We start from the raw sequence: 20,499 nt of genomic DNA on the forward strand, positions 1-20,499 counted from the left end.
GTGCCCAATAAAGATAAGTGCTGAATGAAAGCAATCTCTCTGCCACATAACTACTTGGCTTCCAATAAAATAATTTCGTCTGTTGACTCATTCATTTAAACATTAATTGAGTGCCTATCAAGCACTGTGTGAGGTACCAGGGACAGAGATAAACCGTAGCTTCTACCAGACTATGAAGAAAAAGGTTTGTAAGTGTCCCTCAGTCAGCAGTCCTAAAAGTGAGGTCCAAGGACCTCTAGGGATTACCAAGACCCTTTCCGGACCCTGGAGGTTGCAGAACACACTGTGTCAGCTTGTCATTAGTAGCCCACCACGTCACAAACCTGTCCCTGGCTCGCTTTCTAGCCACTGATCCTACTCCCAGACAATGAGTCATCTGCCCTAAATCATAATCTGAAAAAAGGAACATGATTTTGGATGGCAATGTCTGTTTTTCCCAGGAGTTTAAGAAGCTCCCTGGGGAAAAGGGGGTGATGAAAGAATTGTGTGTTTCCTGCTGCTTGAAAAGAGGTATTAAGACACAGTGGGGAGATTCTAAAAACTCCAATGCTGGCTCAAAGTGCCAAAATTGGGGAGCTGTCTCCTCCAAGCAAGTAGTTTGTAAGCGCTTTGGCACCCCTGCTGGAAGGCAGGGAACCAGAGGAAGAAGGCAGGGAGTTTAATTAATCCAACCAGGCAACATCCTGATTCCGGAAAAGTGCTCAAGCCACCTAATTAAGAGACTCTGGCCTTTTCCTTTCACAGAATGTAAGCAGCAGCCAAGGACACTGGGGTGGATCCCCTCCCCTCACCTGCTACCTTTTAACCCCACAGTCCTAGAGACACTTGGGAAGGAGTGAGAGGGAGGGTGTCTCAAACTTCTAGGGACTCACTTGCATCAAAGGATGTGAGTTTCCCAGACGGCAGGAGAAAAGGTAGGGCAGTCATCTGACACCTGCACACTGAGACTGTGCCCACGTGAGGGGAACTCTGCTTTAAGGTATGGGAACAGGAGGTTTGTGGCACCAGGGACAAAATGAGAAAAATCACTTTTTAGGAAGATTGCTAGCAGAGGTGATGGATGTATCTAAATCCTGGGACAGGGTAATGAAGAGGAAGAAAGATGAAAGTGAAAAAGTGAAACCCTCTGACCAGGCAGCTAGAAAGGCACAGCGACCTAAGAGAGGCAGAGACCCGGTAAGAAACCGCTAGGACCTCTGTGCTGTGCGATGGTACGACGATGGAAGAAGTGCACCTGCAGCTGCACGCCCAGGCCCAGGGCACTAGGTGGCGCTGCACGGCAGACCTGACACGGTTCTCAAGCTTGGGCAGAGCACAGAACACAGCCAGCTCTTCCGCAAGTGTGAATAAAGGAGGAGATCCACTCTTTTAAACCGTGGGAAATACGGAGACTATCAGCCCTCTCAATTATTTGACTACTCTGGTGTTCTCACCCAGAAAGAGACTCTGAAATCAAGCAACAGGAAGACTGAGGCCACAGGACAAGAGGTAGGCCTCACCCCCAACAAGTTCAGATATGGAACAGCCCTCACAAAATTTCTGGTACTTTACTCTGACGGGGAAGGGAAAGAATCAGTCAGAAAGCCCAGCATCCCCCCTCATGCCCTGTCTACGGCTGGAGGACTCACCGGTCTCAGCAATCTCCTCACTCCCACTGCCACCGAGCCACTTCAACTAAAGGAGGGCACGGGTTGGACGGACAGTCCCGGAAGGGAGGAAAGCGCTACCTGCCAGGCCTGGGCGGTTGGCTGGGCCCGCTCGGCTGAGCTCATTCTCCCCTACCTCCCCCCAAAGATAAACATTCCAAGGAGGTCTGGATCAAAAATAAACCCTTATCAGATGAAATGAGTTTTTCCTGGGCTCCGAGATATTTCAGCAAAGACCTTCTTTCCCACTCCTTCATCCCTGGGGCCACTCCATGACATTAAGTCCCTCACTTGCCATCAGCACACTGGCCTCCCCCTCCCCACCTCGTCCACTCTAATCTAGGGTGTTGTTCGGCCACCTAACAGTCTTCCCGTGACCCTCTCATCCCCCTTTCCCACACTCACACCCACCGTGGCTGCATCTGGCTCCTTCCCCCACCCTTCACGGCAGACTCTACCTCTGCTCCGTCAGGATATCCAGAACACTCTCTGCCAACCAGATATTTTTTGCTGTAACATCCCCACCTGATCAAAGGGGAAGAAAACAAGAGAATCAGAATGGTTCTGATCAGCACCGCGGCTTATCCAGTATACGTCTTAACCATCCTACTGGTCCATCCCTGTTATCCCACCACTGATATTCTGAGGGCTAGAAAATCTGCCTCCTGTTCTGTCAGGCTTTAAAGTTTCCTCCTTTGCCTCCAGAAAGAAAGGGAGGGAAGGTTCTGGATTTTTCCAGAAACCAGAACTGCTATTTTTCCTCAGACTAGGGGCTTGAGTGGGAATACTTCAATCCCTGAAAGGGAGTGTCTGGGAAGGAGATATGAAAAGCCCATGGTTGGAAAGAGAGGATGATGTTTCAGACAGGGCCTGAGAAGTGCGGATGGCCAGTAACAACTGCAGCCCAGCCACTGGATGTCCCAAAGCCCGTGTCAGGCTCACGACAGGCCAAGGGTTTCTTGTTTCCAGGTGTCAAAAGTCTTCCATGCTTGCTGGGCAGAATTAAATATGCAGTAATGCCAGACCAAAGTCTTAGGATGAGAAGTGGGGACTGGGCGTGCCACGGAGGGAGGAAAGTGCCAGGAGAGTGGATAAAAATAGCCAGCACAACAACGCTTTGCCTTGCCCCAGATCCTAATTAAAAAATTCAATGTTCACAGAGTCACACGTCACACAGATTAAGGGTTATACACATCACAACAGGAGCATCAGTGTTATACAAAATCCTGAAGAGGAAGCAAAGAACCAACGGGCAACGGTGAGAGAGAGGCAGGGCTGTTTCTAAACAACCACGTATAATCTTGGGAACAGAAAAGGTAGAAGGGGCAGGCCTCTTGGATATTCAGTGGCTCAGACAGATGTCACCGATGCCAAGAAGATAACAAAACCTAAATGTCAGGGTCTGTTCTGTGACATAGTTCGTCCCTCAAATTGGACCCAAGTGCTCAGAACACTGGGGTGGGGCCAGAGATGTCTGGGTTTCTGAAAGCACAGTGTGATGGGAACCAATTATTTTGCCCTCACTTCTCTCCCTATTCCTTCCAGACTCTTCCTGATCCAATATGCCATGAAACCCCAGGAAGGACTGGCTACAAGAGGCCAACTATTCTACATCAGGCCTTGCGTTTGGCAGGAAGTTTTGAGTTTTCCTAAATGAGGCACGACTTATTGCTTCAAAAGGCCCCCTGTAATTTCTCAATTTCTTTCTGTAACATATGTGGCCAGAAGGTGCCTGTGTCAGAAGGAGAGAGTCTAAGCAATCCAGGAATCGAGTCCCCCGGGCACTTAATCATTTTCCATTGCCTCGATTCAGGCTCTGGGCTCCTCTCCTTTCTTCTTTACGCTCTTGCCATCCAACTCACCAGCAATCTGCTTCATGAATGTCATGCAAACACCATCAGCTCCCAGAACCCCACTCTTCACTAGTTCCCGCACCAACCACACCAACTAAAGGAGAGAGGAAAAGACAGATGTGAATCTGAGAAAGGGGCTAATCGAATCACATAATTTAGGTGTACAAAGGGTGGGGGAGTTGCTCCCGCTTCCTCCTTCCCTTCCTCCCTGTTATGTCTCTGAGCTGGAGCTCTCTCTTCTTTCTGGCCTTACCTGAGTACGGCAGGTATCTTGCAACTTCAAGTACTTCTCCATAAGTATCTGGTTGATTTTATTCAGGACAATATTCATGCCGTCACGACTCACCAGAGCCAAGTCCCGGTAACACTGTGAGAAGTAAGATTTGTGAGCAACCAGCAAGTTGAGCATAGGCTCCTGACTCCACCATTGTGGGCCCCCTGCCCCTCAGCCTCTCCAACTTAATCCCCACCAATGGGGTATGAGTGGCAATGAAAGACTTTGCACTCTAGATGCCACCCTTCCATAGGGCTCCTCCCCCGCCAAGCCTACCCCTCACTCTGTCACACAGGGGTGGGAAGAGGGACTGAACTCCTCTCTTAATGAGGCACAAAAGCCTGCTTAGAAAGGCTCCCGATCCCCCTACCTCCCTTCTTAGGAAGTGTCATACTGTTTGATGCTACCAGCTGAGCAAAACCAGGTGGAGGCCATCTGCTTTTCATCTGCCAGTAAAAGGTCACTGCAGAATGGGTTTGGTTGAACAGGCCGGAAAGGATCTCAAAGAGATTTTTAGACTTGTATTGACACAGCCAGACGAAGCAAAGGGCTAGGAGTATTAAGGGAAGAGGATCCAGGGACCAGGGTCCCGGAAAGAAAGGGTAGAACCAAAAGGAACTTCCTTAACTAAACATTGCTCTTTAGTCTGGGCTGCCCTTTGCTTCTGCCAAGTATTAAAAAAGGAGGGGCATTCGGCATACCCACCTCGGGGGGAGGCGGGGGGGGCATGCGGTTTCCTCTGAGACCTCTCGTCTCCATTCCCCCTAGAGCTTTTCTCACTCCGTCTCTCTAAAGAGACCACACTCCTGGACCTCATTAGCAACCTCCTTAGCCTGCTGAGTTCCATGCTGTCAGGGTCTCAGCACTAAGGGTAACAATCAGGTAGGTAACATCGCACGGCCTCAGAAGGTCAGCAGCAAGGCCAGCATCAACAATCACGGCAGCTGTAGCAGGTCAGTGTGCAGCGGCACTGCGCACCAACTTCACACCATACATGTTACTGCATCTGAATCACATAACCGCCCTCTGAAATAGATGCTATTTATTATCATCTCTGTGTTTACAGATGAGGAAACAGGCACAGAGAAGTTAAAGGAATTTGTCCCAGATCACACCAGAGATAAGAGGAAGATTCAAGTCCAGGCCGTCCAATTCTAGATTCCATGCTCTTAACCACCCCTAGAGCATCATCAGAAACAACTAAGAGGAGAAGAGGCTGGTGGAGACGGAGGTAAGAGTGTCTGGTGGCTTTGAGACGGCTACATTTCCAAGCGCATTCATCCTAAGAGAAGTACTCCTCAAGACCAGGTGCGCCCTGGCCTTGGTGTGACTAGGGACTCCGAAGAGATCAGTTATTGCTACTTCTGCTTCCTCTGTTGTCCTTAAGGCAGAACAACTGCTCTAATGGAAATACTGACATTTAGAGATTCCCCCACGTGCTACAAAGTTTTCATACTCAAAGGAGAATTTGATTATCCTCTGACTCCATCTTGGGGGAGGACTGGGAGATCAAAAGTACAAGCAAGGAAACAAGAGAGAGATAAGGAACCGAGTGAACTACTGCCAATGGGCCGGTCACTGGATGCTGATGGTTCAGCCCTGGAGCCTCCCCCAGAGGAGTGAGTCACAGAATGGGCAGAGCATGAGGGAGGCAAAGGAAGAAAGAAACTTATGTCAGGCCAAAGATAGAGACACTGCTAATTAGAGAGGATCCCTGTCTGTTCAAACGAAAGCAGAAATCCCAGAAATGCAGAAGAGACCTGGGACAAGGAAGGGACAAGCCCCTCAGGAGACACAGGGTCCAATGAAGGCAGCAGATTCGTCTGCCTCATTCCACGCTCCATGCTCCTTCTGGGACCTTACGGACCACAGCTGCTGGTAACACATGGCAGCTGGGTACCAGGAATATCATATTCCTGATGCTGCCAGTTGTCTCTCCAACCTCTGTGCCAGTTTGCTGACTGGCCTGGAAGATAAGGAGATGGAAGAAAACTCAGCGGGGGAGAGAAAAGAGAAGCAGAGGGCCTCAAAAAAAAGTGACAGGACAGCGATGAGGCAGCACACCTGTCTGACTGTGTTGGGAGTAGTGACATCCCAGCCTAGGCCCTCATAGTCCCCAGCTTTCTTTCTGCCAGAGCCTGGATCCGTGACCCTCTGATGAAAAGGGACCTTGGCATTGACTTAAACCCTTTCCTATTACCTGTATCTACTGACTGCTAGAGCCAGCACAGGCCCCAGCGGGCTGCTCCCAGCTATTCAGTTCAGACATCAAATAGGAAATAAATCTACAGAATATAAACACAAAAGCTGCCAAGAGGGCAGGTGCAAGTTAAAAAGGCAGAACTAGAGCAAAATCCACCCCCCGCATATTTCACTCTCCACCAGTACCTGACCTGCTTTTCCCTCAGCTGAGTTCTCGTTAGCTCCGCCCACTAAGAAGTCCCAGAGAGCTGGCCCTCACTCTCTGAACCAGCCTGCTGGCACTGACACGGGCTCCTCAGCTCATGCTTTCCCAGAGCACGTTTCCTATGTGTTCAAGACTCAGTTTCCACTACCACCTTCTCCACCATCCCCATCTCCCATCTCTCAGCCTGTGGAAATGCAGGAACAACTGAATCTCCAATTTACCCTGAGGTTTCTGTTCCAGAGACAGACTTAACCCCAAATAAACCCTTAGAAAACACTCCCCTTGTTTTAAGCTGAAGCCTAAAACAATGCATTAGGGTCAATCCTCATCAGTTACTCCCACCTAAAAACCCTCTGCAGGCCAGAAAGTACTGCACAAGATAATTACCTTTCAGGGAGAAGGATAAAGAACTACAGAGATAGGTCACTAATTCTTCCCCCATCCTCTGACCTGGCTCAGGGTCTCTGAATGAGCCACTACCTGACAGTTCCTCACTTGCCCAAACCTGTACCCTCCTAATTCTGCATCCCTACCCACTGTGTCTGAAGAGGCCTGACATGGGGGCCTGCAGCCTAGGAGGCTCCCAGGTAGGGGGTTTACTTGGAAACCTTTAGCATGTGAACAAAATCCTGCTGAGGCTATTAACCAGCTATGAGACCCAAGGCGAGGGCCTGGGCCACCCTCACGGGGCTGTCATAGAGCAAAAGGAAGACAAGGTGCCCTAGTCCCTGTCATACCCGGAGGGCCAAATTCATGACATAATAAGCATTTATAATGCACAATTCTGTGGCCTCTCACTGCCAGACCAGACAAAGAGCTGGAAACATCAGACACCCTGCCCCCTTCACTGAGGTTTACTGATTTACCCTAGCTGATTCAGATCCCACTGAGATACAAATAAAACCAGTGGGCAAGACGAATCTACACTGAGATGACTAAATGAGATTTTAGTTGTATTTATAAAAACCCACACAAAAGAAAACTAAACCTTAACCCCCAACCCTTCACCCCCATCTTTGCCAACACTTTCTTTAAAATAGAAGGGCTGGGCTGGCTCACATTCTGTTTAATGCCACCAAACTGGAGACATTCATTCGTCTTCAAAGATCTTGATGACGATAAATCCAGTATGAAAATAAAATGCCAATTTAACTTGACAAGGTCCCAGCTCAGAAATGGCCTGGGAGATCAAGGACTTGTGAATACCTGCTGCTCTACCACTGTCCCTCACCCCAGAACCTACTCCAAGTGGCACCAGAGTACAAACACATCAGGTTGCCGTGCCCATAAATCCTACCCCTGCGGTTAGTTCAAGAGCCAGGCCAGAGGGCCATGGGCGTCCTGTCCTTGTCCCTAAGAATGATTTTCCTTCGGTTCTCCTTGAACAAATGACAAAGTCTCTGAACTCCAGTTGCCTTATAGGTATATTGGGAGCAATCTGGGGGAAAGGAACAAAACCACAAATTTTACATGGCTTTTTGAAAGGATTAAATGAGATCTTGTCTGGTTAGAGCCAAACACAATGCTGGGCACAGAGCATGTTTGTCTCCTTCCACACTCTCTTTGTTCAAGGAAAGGCCGAGGAGAATACTGAATTCCCCGGCTCTAAGTGCTTCTCTGTTAGTCATGCAGGTAATGCCAGATACCAGACGTATGCTTCTAAACCATCATGCCAAGACTCAAAGGACACAGAAAGTGGAAATCCGGAGAGGTAAAAGATAGAATTTTGCTACTTTATTATAAAAAGAATGGAATTCAAAGAGATCATCCTGCTCAGTCCCTCCCCTCAAGGAAGGACCCTGCTTAGACTATTCTACATAAAGGAGAGCCTTCTGTTTATGAAGAACCTCAGACGAGTTTTCATACAGTATTCCCCAGGAAGTCAGACTCCAGTGTACTGCAGTGTTCTCTCAGTCACTACGCTGTTACTGCATCAATCACCTAACGTTAAGCTGTCTAATTTAAACCCTCCTTGCTGCAATGTCAAACCGGCTTTCTGTTCACCTGCAGTGATACAACCTGCAAACTACGGGTCACACTCTTCTGGATACGAACTCTCAACAGACGTGCTTACAGTTGTGCTCCTCTCTCCTCTGGATTAAATCCCAACTCTTCTAGCCTTGACTCATAAATCTAAAACTTAAAGCTCTTTAAGGGGGAGGGTGTAGCTCAAGTGGTAGAGCACATGCTTAGCATGCACGAAGTCCTGGGTTCAATCCCCTAGTACCTCCTCTAAAAATAAATAAACCTAATTACCTTCCCCACTAAAAAAAAAATTTAAAAATTAAAAAAAAATTTAAAACCCTTTAAATGCCTTTTCTCTGTCACAACTGCCTTTTAGCTTTAGAATCTAGAGAAACAGAAAGGACTTTAGTCAGAGGATGGCCAGAGAGTAAAAAAGGGAGCTGTAGCTATATTTGGAGAACAAGATGATCCAGCTCTGGTCAAAGGGTCTGGTCCTATGCCAGTTAAACCATAGTTCCACCGTATTCCCAGATCACATTTGAGAAAGGAATGTGGGTCCAGAGTAGGGAGCCTTACCTTCTGGGCTTGGGCAGGTTCAGTGAGGACAAGAGTGAAGAGACCCAGGCAGATTTCCTCATGCTGGGGGGGGCCTTTGCATACCTGAGAAATGAGGGAGGAAAAAACTAGTTGTCACTCACAGGAGGAAAGCTCTGGAGCACAGCTGCTCCCAGAAAACTTGGGACTCTCGAGTAACCTGCAAAGGAGAATCATCAACTCTTCAATCTGATGACTTCCTTCTCCTCAAAGTGATGGGGCCTCCGCTGCTGAAGGGAAACACCCATACTGCTCTCCCCAGGGCTGGATGGAGGCCAGAAGCAGAAAATAAAAAGAGCGTATAAAAGAGGGGAGAAAAAAATCCTCTTCCACACTTTTACCAGATCTTAACAGCCTTCAGTAGAGAGGGAGCTGCAAAGAGTTATTCATGGAGTAAAAAGCACACCTGCCAAGACAAGATCTTGGGCAAACCAATGAATCCCTGGTATTTGTAAGGTGATGATAATAAGAATAACATAATAAGTGGGAAATACAGAACATTCACTTTGTGCCAGGAATTACTCTGAATCCTCTACATGCACTATTTTGAACTCTTTCAACCTCACAGGTTGATTAAGAAATGTAAAAGGTCAAATATGTGAGAATGACTTGCGAAGAAAAAAGTCACTACAGACTGTGAGTTATTTTTTAAAGCTGTTACTGAAGGCTCCAAGACCTGGGGCTCCATTAAGAAAGAAAAAAAAGGAGTTGGGAAGCCGGATTTAGGGGAACTAAGAAATGAGCATCAGTCCCCCAATTCTTAGCCATTGAAACCCTTCCACCTCTCTGATCCTGTCTCAGAGCTTTCAGAGAAGCAGAGACGGGAGTGAGGAGAGCACCATACTCACGTAGGCATTGAGGGCGTCATTGGCCTCTCTCTCTGAGACACCAGCAGTCATGGATGTCACGATGCTCATACACCTTTCCAACCTCTGCAAAGGGGTGAGAAAGCATTTAGAGGGTGTCACACCACCACCTATGAAGCATTTCTGGCCCCCAAAAAGTTTTCTGAAATTTAAATCTCATCATGTCTCTAGACCTAACTAGTAGTTTACAAGTCACCATGGGGATATTATCAGCAAAATCCAGAACATATAAACCATGACAGGTTTCCTGGCTTAGCATTTAAATTGCAGGGGAAAAAGTAGGAAGGGGGAAACCCATGTATTAAAGGAGGCTTAAGATTATAAATCACTGAATAAACTTAAGAATCCATGCTGATAAGCCAGATACATACATACATACATAGTAAACAAAGAAGAGAAAGCTCTTCCTTATGGTGGAATGCCCACTAATAAATTCAGAAGGAATGACAGGAGTAATAACTGATTCAGGCAGATATCATCAATGGATGCTAAAACAGGGACAAAGGCGAGTGACTTTCCCCATCCGAAAGGTCATGGCAAAGCATCTTGTTGAGAACTACTGCAGCATTGTGAAGAACTGACAAATAAGAACAGGAAAGAGGTCTGGGAAGAAAAGACAACCATGTTTCTCCTTAGACCGTCATTCTGAGGTTGCCTACATCCATCCACATTTAAGAGTGGAGGACTGAGTGTTAGGGCAAGGAGCTCCTATAACCACAAAAATTCAACCTAAATTAGGCCCAAAGCCACCCAGGTTTGACAATATTCAACATCAGGTCATCCTCCAAATTAGGTCAGATCAGCATGCTCAGCCATAATTAACAGCTCCTGCATACTTGAGAAGAGGAACTGTGAGATCACATGAAAGCTGAGGTGTAAATCTCCCAACCCGCCTCTCCCACAAATCTCCCATCATTACCTAGGCCAGCTCCTACATGGTAAGGGAAGAAAAAAGCCTCAGGTTGGATTTTCTCTTTTTAAATCTTATCCCTCTCCACCTAAGACAGTCATCAGTGACAGAGCACCAGTTCCCCCAGCTGCTAAATTGACTGTTCTTGCCAGGGAGCTCTGGGGGGCCCTGCTCAGCCAGCCCGGGTTAACCAGCTTTTCAGAGTGGAGGGAGACGGTGAACAAGCCGCGGCACCCTAAACCCTAGGTGTTACTTCCCGCTCAAGGGAAGAAACCTCTGCTGAGCCCACACCGACGCAAGGTAAGTCAGAAGAGCAGCCAGCTGACAAGCCAGCTGACAAGCACGGCAGAAGGATCCTTCCACCACTTGCTTGCCTTGGGCTAATCTTAGGTGAGTTACTCCACTCACTACTTAACTTACTAGAACTTAATCCTTTATCCTGGTTTTCGGATAAAGCCAGTATCACAAGGTCGCTCTGAGGATTAAACAAGACACCGTATGTGACAGCACCTAGCACCTAGCCTCAGCTGAGTTAGTCTCTACGCCACGTGTGAAAAAGCTCAACAATCACACAACTAAATCCAAGAGGACCAGATCACCCCCCAAGCCCCCTGCCACTATTTCTAATGGCATCTCTTCAAAAGACTCCTGAAAACGGAGCCTCCTACCACGGGGCATGGCTAAGTCCCTAATCAGGCTGAAAAGATTTCTCTCCTGTTTTTGCCTTCTAGGAGAAGAGGAAAGAGTATGGGAGAGGAGAGGAGGCCCGACAGATGGACCCCACACCAAGAAGATCCTTGCGCAAGCTGGATATGCAGCCCTATGAGCTGGTCTAGTTTCTGGCTGTGATGTAACACACAGAGAGCTTGGACTGAACCAGGTTTCTCTAGGCCCCTCCTCGATACTCTAAGCTCCACTCAGACGCCTGAGTCAATTCTGTGGGTCACTGCCCAGTGAAGAGAGAAAAGTGGCCTCTTGGAACAGGGAGGCCCAGCTAAGGATGTAGAAAGTGGGAGAGTCCAGAATTTGGATGCGTGGATAAAAGCAATGAGGAGAGCACTGTGAGGGCCAGTCCTTTCCAGGCAACAGAAGTAGAAAGATGCTGCGCTTCCTGAACTACAGAAATTACTTTTCCAAACAGAGATGGGAGAACTAATAACAAATCAGAGTGACTGAAGGACCACATCCCCTCACAGAGGGCTGCAGGAAGCCAGATCCCTACAATGAAGTAGCAGTACGCACCTCCCCACCAGTCTCCAGCGGCCCTGAGTAAAGATGGAATCATACATGAAGTTGCCAACAACTGCTGGCAGAATGACTCTGTTCAGAGTAAGCCCTCCATGACAGCACCTCAGAGATCGGAGTAAATATTTACCATCTCTAGGAGTTTCTGAAATAATTTTTCTACTACTAAGACCACCTGACCGTGGTTTCCACGGCAGCAGCGGCAGATGGAGTTGGGGCAGAGAAGGGGGAGGCCTTCCAGTTTGCAAATATATACCTGAAGCTGGAGACTGAAGTCAGAAGACTGTCTAACCTTTTAGTTTCCCCTGCCTCCATCAGAAGAACATACAGTTTGGTAAAAGCTATATATTAAATACTGCCCCCTTATAGGAAGTCAGTGGCCTTGAGGGACTAAACTCCATCAGCTTCAGGAAAAGAAGATATGGTCTGACCTACAAAACCCCCAAAGACCCACATTCGTAAAGAGTTACTGAACAACCTGGGTTCCAAGGATTCTACAACCAAGAGTCATTTGTATGTGAAATGAGGATATAAGGGGGAAAAAGGAGAAATGACTCAATGCCCATTCCCTGGAGAACCCTCGCAGACCAGATGGGAGTTATTCCTTGGAGAAAACCTGCAAGGGACATGCCTCTAACCAAATGCAACCCTGAAACCTGTCCATAGCTTAAGAGAAAGTTCTAACTTGTTTGGGCCACCGCTCCTATTTTTAGCCTGACTTCAAAATGGACCGGGTCCTTCTCCACAGAGGAATGACCGGGAGCCACTGAAGGCTCATGAGACTAGGAGCTACGTGTTCAAAGCGCCTCCAGTCTTTGGCACTATTTTTATCTCATTCCCCAAATCTGGATGGGGATGGGCAAGAATTCCCCCTTCAAAGAGAGGAACAGGGCCAAAGAGCAGAAAGGATCCAACAAATGCTCCCTTGGGCATGCAGAAGAGTCCCTGTCCCTGCCTGGGACACTCTACACCAGGGCTTCAGACTCCAAGCCTCTAAAGGGCCTTTCCTCAACACACCCAGCTGTAATGACCCCAGTCTCTTCTCTACCTAACCGGGTTGTTTTGTTTTTGTTTTGTTTCATTTTAACCTTCCGTGTGTGTTAACTCAGTCTTCAGATGATAAGCTCTGGAAGGCACACCTTGGGTCTCCCTCATCCTATTTTCCTATCAGACTTGGCACACAGTAAATATATACGGTCAGGAAGCTACCACTGTGTTCCTGGGCAACAGGTAGACCTATGCTGGAAAATAACCAAACCTAAACAAGCAGAGATCAACAAACACAAGGGTTTGATAACTTCTGTGTACCGAGATCTGTGGGGAGATGCAAAGGAAAAAGCAAGTCTTGCCCTTAGAGACACTCGGTTTAGTGGGAACCACACACATGGGGTTAAAAACAGTGGCAAGGCTTGCTGGAAAACTCAAATGCAAAGGACAAAGGGCAAAGAAGGGAAGGGGGGAGCCCGAGACATGCTGGGAAACATCTGCACCACAAAGGATATCAGGAAAGAAAAGGTGACCCTTCCTCCCCACTTCTCTCTGGAAACAGTTGAAAGTTCACTATCAGACAGTCCAAAAAAGCAAGAAAATAAATGCTTCCTCTCTTTTGTGGTCCCCTTCTGCCGTATCATTTCGTTTACTAGCAAACATGTCATCACTCAGAAGAACAGGATGCTGTATTATTCTGTGGTGCCAACGATAGCAGGATGACCCCTCTAGCAACCAGGGTGGGGAATAAACAGAGTTTCACCAACCCTTGGGGTCTTCTCCCCTCCACCCAAGCTGGCGTAGGGATCAAAGGTAGTTGACCATTTTCTTGCTGCAATTCTAGACTTCCAGGGCTAGAACACAAGGTTCAATAAATGCTCTGACAACGACAGTGGCCATTTCTAAAAAAGTGGGTAATTTAAATTGCCAGGCAACCCTGGCAAAGCCATTTAAATTTGTTTGGGGAATACATTACTTTTAGAAGCATTGTTTATGTTCCTAATTATGCCTACCTTAGCTGATAAAAACAACAGCAGAAAACAAACTCTGATTTATCTAAATACCCACAGAATTACAGGGGAGTATGATGGGAAGCCAATCTCCAAGCAGACATCTGCGGATGGATAATCCACAAAGTTGCTTTCCAGCCACTTCTCGATTCACTAAGTTCATTTTTGCCCCTATGTTCCATCACCTTGTATCTGAACCAACATTTTTTCAAATCTAAACCATGAATTCCACCTATCTGCCTGCCTGCCCTCTAATACCTGTTAAAGAACAGTGACAAAGTTAGAAGCAGGGAAATGGCAGTGAAGAATCAGAGCCTATTAATTTACTTGTCCTGTCCCTGGATAACCACTGAGTTGAACGTATTAGGTCTTATGAACACTTCAGCAATCATGTCCCGCTTCTGGGTCTCATATTCCTAAGTATGTCTCTTCATGTAGAGCAGTGGAAAGGGATTTATAATCAACTCTGGGTTGTCAGGGACACAGTAAGAGGAATCAGTAGGGGAGGGGAGGGTCAACTATGCAGTAGTCTAAAATCCCCATTGAGGCCCACTGCATCGCCTCACCCTACCCTCTTCCTCAACATCTATGTACTTTCTCCTTTGCGTGTGTGCTATCTGGTTCTGAAGGAAAGCCCCAGGTCCATTCACCCCTTACCCTGTGTGTGCTATCTGGTTCTGAAGGAGAGCCCCTAGGTCCATTCATCCTTCACCCCACTGCTGTAGTTGATGCTACCTAACTAAACACAACTCATTTTTCCTTAAGTCTTCACTCATTCTAAACACTCAGTTAACATCACTGGCAATTGACTGTGTCTACATTGAAACCAATACTATCTAACAGGAGGGCCCAAGGTCTACTGTAAGCTCCTATCAGCCCCCCAGACACCTACACACACATATATTACTTCCCAACTCAATGTATGACCTAAGAATGAAACAGGGTAAATATTAAGAATAGCTGTGGCGATAGATCTGGATGCTGCATCCCTTCTTCCTCAGTATCCCCCCACCCATTTTCATACTAGTGGCTGCTGTTACTATGACAACCTGCCCAGGAAGTTGACCACACTTCTTCCTTCAGGAGCAGGAAGTCTGGAGCAGTGTTCGTGGTGCCTTAGAAAAAACTTGAAGGCCTCCCCCCACCCCACCCCATATCCGCTCCAGTATCCCTCCTCAACCCCATTTCTTAACTCCCTTCCCCACCCTCACACCTACCTCCTCTAACTCATCCTTGGCATCCAAACTGGTTGAAAGTAGCAGCCTCCCCCCTCCTGGGGCTCCTGCTCCCGCTCCTCCTCCACCTCCCGCTGCTCCCGAAGCAGCTGCTGCAGCTGCCCCTTTCCCTTCTGTAACTCCATGGCTGCAGCCAGGAGACGGGAAAAGGCCAGGGAGTGGACAGGTGAGAAGTCCTAGAAATGAGGAACTCGGGATTGCCAGGCACTGGGGAGGGCAAGAGGAACAAGTGGGGGAGGGAAGGGAAAGGGTCCCTGGCCTCTCCACTCCTCCCTCTTCTCCGAAAGTCCGCTCCTGTGCAGGAGGCGAAGGCTGACGGGCCTCTAGTTCCTGCCTCTGGAGTGGCAGTACTGAGGAAACGCCGTTAGCGTCTCAGTATGCTGGGGTGACGGTCTGCGCCCCTACGGGAAGGGTAGGAGAGGCTTCTGCCCCTGAAAAGTCCAAAGGGGGCCCTTTCTGGCTTCTGACACTAAGAGAAGCAGGGAAAACCCTAAGTTTCTGCCTCAGGAGGTGGGGGAAAGAAGAGTCCTGCCCCTGAAGCAGGGGGATAGGAAACCTTCCTGGCTGGTGCCCCAAGGGTTGGGGAGCGAGGTTCCTTTGGATCCGGCCCCCAGGGGGTGAGGGTGAGGCAGTAAGCGCTATAGGAGGACACGGAGGACCAGCTTCTCCCTACACCACACAGAGGCGGCCATGGTGGAAGAGCGGGGGGTGGGAAGGCTGAGGGAGACGGCGGGGGAGGGGGAGGAATCGTGGAGGCCCGCGCCGGAAGTGAGCAGTCGCGGTCCCTGGCCTCCGCCAATAGCGGCTTCCGCGGTGGCGCTGAGTCTCGAAGGTGGAGGCCGACGTCGGCCCGCCAGCCTTTTCCCCGGCTGCCAATGGTATTGAGCAGAAGAGACACTGGTCTGATGGACAACCAGAGTGCCCAATCGTATCCCTCCTTTGCTCTCGGAGGGCGGGATGGAACGACTTCCCGGAGGTGGGGTGGGAGTGCTAGGTGATCAGGAAGGAGATAGGCTGCGCCTGCGTGCATTGATGCGCATGCGCGGCGCCAGCCTCCGCCCTGCTTTCCTGCCTCTTTCTGAAGCTAGGGTGGGTGCGGGAACCAGGGCACTGTTCTTGGGTGGCTTAGGGAAACCCGAAGCCTGGCTACGAATTGACAGTGCAGGGCCAGGGAGTGGATTCCTTAACCCTTAAGCAGTCCCAGAGCAAATGTCATCAGATGGTATAGAGCCAGCTTCTGGAGCTAGGAGTGCATCACGCAAGCAAGTATATGTGCTCGTGCAGTGCAGTTTTCAGCCAGACGTTGCAAAAAAAAAAAAAAAAAAAAAAAAAAAAGAAGAAAGAAAAGAAAAGAAAATGCATGGGCTTACTTGTGCACACCAAGTCATTAGAATTGCTCACTGATTCATTACTGGAAAGGCTTCTGAAAGCTCTACACAGCCCTGCTTTATCTGTGTTAGTATTGGCATTTGCCCCAACAATCCCAAGAGCAGAAGCTTATTGTTTCTGACATTCATTCTTTTTTATCCCATATTCAGTTACTAAAAGCCTTTTGATCTTTCCCTTAGAAATGTTTTTGGAATTTGTATATATATATAGACACATAGAAATGTGTGTGTGTATATATACATATATATGTGTGTGTGTATATCCTTAGGAATTACAATGGATTCCAATCCACTCCACACCTTTAATCTTCCTAAACTTCCCTCTCAGACAACTAAATTTCCCAAATCCTTTATGAACTTAATGACTCACACCTATCTAATCAATAAAAACTCATTATAACAATTCCAACATTGAAGTAGGGAGAAGTGAACCCTCTCTTTTCCTTTCATCCCATCCAATCATCTGAGTCAACAGTGTCACTAATTTGTTGTATATAGTTCTCTACTTTCTCAAAATACAGAAACATATCTACAGTTTATGTCTTTGGTTGGTTGCTTTCCTTAGGCTTTTAACAAAAATGAGATTATGTTTTACAATTTTTTTGGTTCTTGCTCAATTAACGTTTATATCATGGCCATTTTTTCCCAAATCAAAACATGGAAATCTACTTCATTCTCTTTAATAGTCTCCTCTTCTCTGGAGAAATCGAGCTCTTTCCTGATCCTGTCCCTACCTAGTTGATTTCTAGAACAAAGGACCTTCCATTTGTCAAAATCCACCCTATGCAGAAGGCAACTGAGGTTACAAATAGCAAAAATTTTTAGAGGGGGAGAGGCTAGTTATCATTAATAAGAATTGAAGAATAAGGCCCTATAATCAAGAAAAAATTAAAAAGAGTCACAGTGCTGCAGAAAGTTCCCCCATTAAATCAAAAACAACCAAACACCTCATAATCCTGAGTGGCTTTTGGGTTGTGACAATGGAGAAACTTCCGTACCTCTGACAGAATGATGAATTAAAGAAAGGATTTGGGTGAAGACTAAAAAGGCATGCTTATAAAATCTCAGCCTTTTGGCTAGGATCAAGTGTAAAATCTACAGAAAATATAAAGATGCGATTACTAACTAATAGACTGGATTATGAGACTGCACCGAAAAAGTTCTTAGTGAGGTAAGAGAATGAACTAAACAAGAAGATATTTAATAATGAAAAGTGTACTTATTTACATGCCTACGCCTTATTCTAAAAAAGATTTAAGACAAATAGAGATAAATGTGAGTTCCTGAAATTAATATTAAAAAAATTAGTGAAGTGGGATACACAAAGATTTCTTAAATACATACAGAAGTCATGATGGGATGATGGGTGAATTGGACTTCATTAAAATTGAGAACTGTCCATTAAAAGACACCATTAAGAGAGTAAAACACAAGCCATGGACTGGGAGAAAATACTTGTAATACACATATCTGACAAAAGATGTGTATCACAAGATATATAAATAGTGATATAGATAGGTAAAAGACAGTCAACTCATTTGAAAAATGGACAAAAGACATAAGCTGGCATTTTGCAAAGAAAGACATCCAAATGGTTAACAAACATGAAAAGGTTGTGGACATAATCAATAATTACGATAATACTAATTAAAACTACAATGAGATACTGGAAATTCTAGTCAGAGAATTAGAAAAGAAAAAGAAATAAAAGGCATCCAAATTAGAAAGGAAGAAGTAACATGATCGCTATACGCAGATGACATGATCCTATATATAGAAAACCCTAAAGAATTCATAAGAAAGACCCTAAGCTAATAAATGAATTCGGCAAACTTGTAGGTACAAGATCAATACATGAAACCCCATTGTGTTTTTGTATACCAGCAATGAACAATCTGAAAAGGAAATTAAGAAGGCAATTCTGTTTGTAATATCATTAAAAGAATAAAATAAGTAGGAATAAATTTAAACAGGAGGTGAAAGACTTGTACACCGAAAACTACAAACTATTGCTGAAAGAAATTAAAAATGTAAACAAATGGAAGACATCCCATGTTCATGGGTAAGAAGACTTAATATTATGAGGTCACTACTATACAAAGCAATTGATCAATAGATTTAATGCAATCTCTATAAAAATTCCAGCTTTTTTACAGAAATGGAAAAGCCAATCCACAAATTCACATGGAATTGCAACGAGAGCCAAAATAATCTTGGGGAAAAAGAACAAAGTTGGAGGACTCAAACTTCCCAATTTCAAAATTTACTACAGTAAGCTATAGTAATGAGAACAGTGTTCTATTGGCATAAAGACAGACATATAGATCAACAGAATATAACTGAGAGTCCAGAGATAAAGTGACAAATGTATATATAGCTAATCAATTTTGACAAGGATATCAAGTCCATTTAACAGGAAAGAACAGTCTCCAACAAATGGTGCTGGGGTGACTGGATTTCCACATGCAAAAGAATGAAAGTGGACCCCTACCTCACACAATATACAAAAATTAACTCAAAATGGATCAACAACCTAATCAGAAAAGCTAAAACCATAAATCTCTTAGAAGAAAACATAGGATAAAAGCTTCATGACATTGGCTTTGGCAATGGATTCTTAGAAATGATAACCAAAGCATGAGCAGCGAAAGAAATAAACTGGACTTCATTAAAATTTAACTTTTGTACATCAAAGGACTTTATTAAGAAAGTTAAAAGACAACCCATAGAAAGGGAGAAAATATTTGCAAGTCATATGAGTGTTTAGTATCTGTGATATGTAAAGAACTCCTAGAGGGGGAGGGTATAGCTCAGTGGTAGAGCGTGTGCTTAACATGCATGAGGTCCTGGGTTTAATCCCCAGTACCTCTATCAAATAAATAAACCTAATCGCAGCCCCTCAAAAAGCAAAGAACTCCTAAAACTCAAAAACAAACAGGGAGACCAAACAACCCAATTAGAAAATAGGCAGAGGACTTGAAGAGACGTTTGTCCAAAGAAGATACACGAATGGCCAATAAGCACGTGAAAAGATGGTCGACATCATTAGTGATAATGGGAATACAAATCAAATAATGCTACAACATGGAGTAACCTTGAAAACAATATGCTTGGTGAAATGATCCAGACATGAAAGGATAAATATTGCATGATTCCACTTATATGAAATATCTAGAATAGACAAATTCACAAAAATAGATTAAAGGTTACCAGAGGTTAGGGGAGGTAGGAATGGGGAGTTACTGTTTAGTGGTTATAGACTTTCTTTTTGAGGTGATGAAAACATTTTGGGAATAGTGGTGATGGTCGCACAACATATGAATGCAATTAATGCCACTGACTTCTACACTTTAAAATGGTTAAAATGACAAATTTTGTGTTACATGTATTTTACCAAGGTAAAAAATAATTTTTAAAAACTACAATGAAAAGTCATCATTTGACAGAAATCATAGTAATAATGACTTAGGCAAGAATCAGAGAAACCCAAACTGTGGGACATTCTATGGAATAACTACCCTATCCAAAAATGTTAAGGTCATTTAGACTTAAAACTGCAGAACTCTTCTAGATTGAAAAATACCAAGGACACATAACAGCTAAATGTAATGTGTGATCCTAGACTGGATCCTGGACAGAAAAAAAACCTGTTTTCTATAATGTACATTGTTGGGACAACTAGAAATTAGAAACATTTTAATTTACTTCTATAGATTAGATAGAAGTAAATTTCCTGATTTTGACATATAAATAGTGGTTATGTAAGATAAATATATATGAAATAATATATAAATATATTTATACATATATATATATATAAAATCCTAACCATTTATATTATAGATATGGATATATAGATATATACAGACAGATAGGTAGATAGAAAGGGAGACAGAGAGAGAATGATAAAGAAAGTGTGGTAAAATGTTCATTGGTAAATCTGGTTAAAGGGTATATAGAAGTTCTTTGTATGCTCCTTACAACATTTCTGTAAATTAAAAATTACTTCAAAATTTTAAAATAAAAAAAAACCTTATGAGATACCACTAAATACTTATGAGGTTTAAAAGACTGACAATACTAAGTGTTGGTGAGGATGTCTAGTGATTGGAACTATCT

General features: G+C 45.3%; 1 protein-coding gene across 1 annotated transcript in view; it reads right to left on the bottom strand.

Annotated features, from left to right (window-relative positions):
- INTS3 (integrator complex subunit 3) overlaps positions 1–15,819 on the bottom strand; it is a 34,175-nt gene extending 18,356 nt beyond the window's left edge. The window contains 7 exon segments of the mRNA XM_006177189.3: positions 2,105–2,171; positions 3,509–3,593; positions 3,753–3,866; positions 8,722–8,805; positions 9,588–9,671; positions 14,975–15,093; positions 15,096–15,819. Of these exon segments, the coding sequence (XP_006177251.2) occupies positions 2,105–2,171; positions 3,509–3,593; positions 3,753–3,866; positions 8,722–8,805; positions 9,588–9,671; positions 14,975–15,093; positions 15,096–15,117 (575 nt within the window). The 5' untranslated portion in view covers positions 15,118–15,819.
- Between the last annotated feature and the right edge of the window lie 4,680 nt (positions 15,820–20,499).

The sequence above is a fragment of the Camelus ferus genome, chromosome 21, assembly GCF_009834535.1.
Source record: "Camelus ferus isolate YT-003-E chromosome 21, BCGSAC_Cfer_1.0, whole genome shotgun sequence".
NCBI lineage: Eukaryota > Metazoa > Chordata > Mammalia > Artiodactyla > Camelidae > Camelus > Camelus ferus.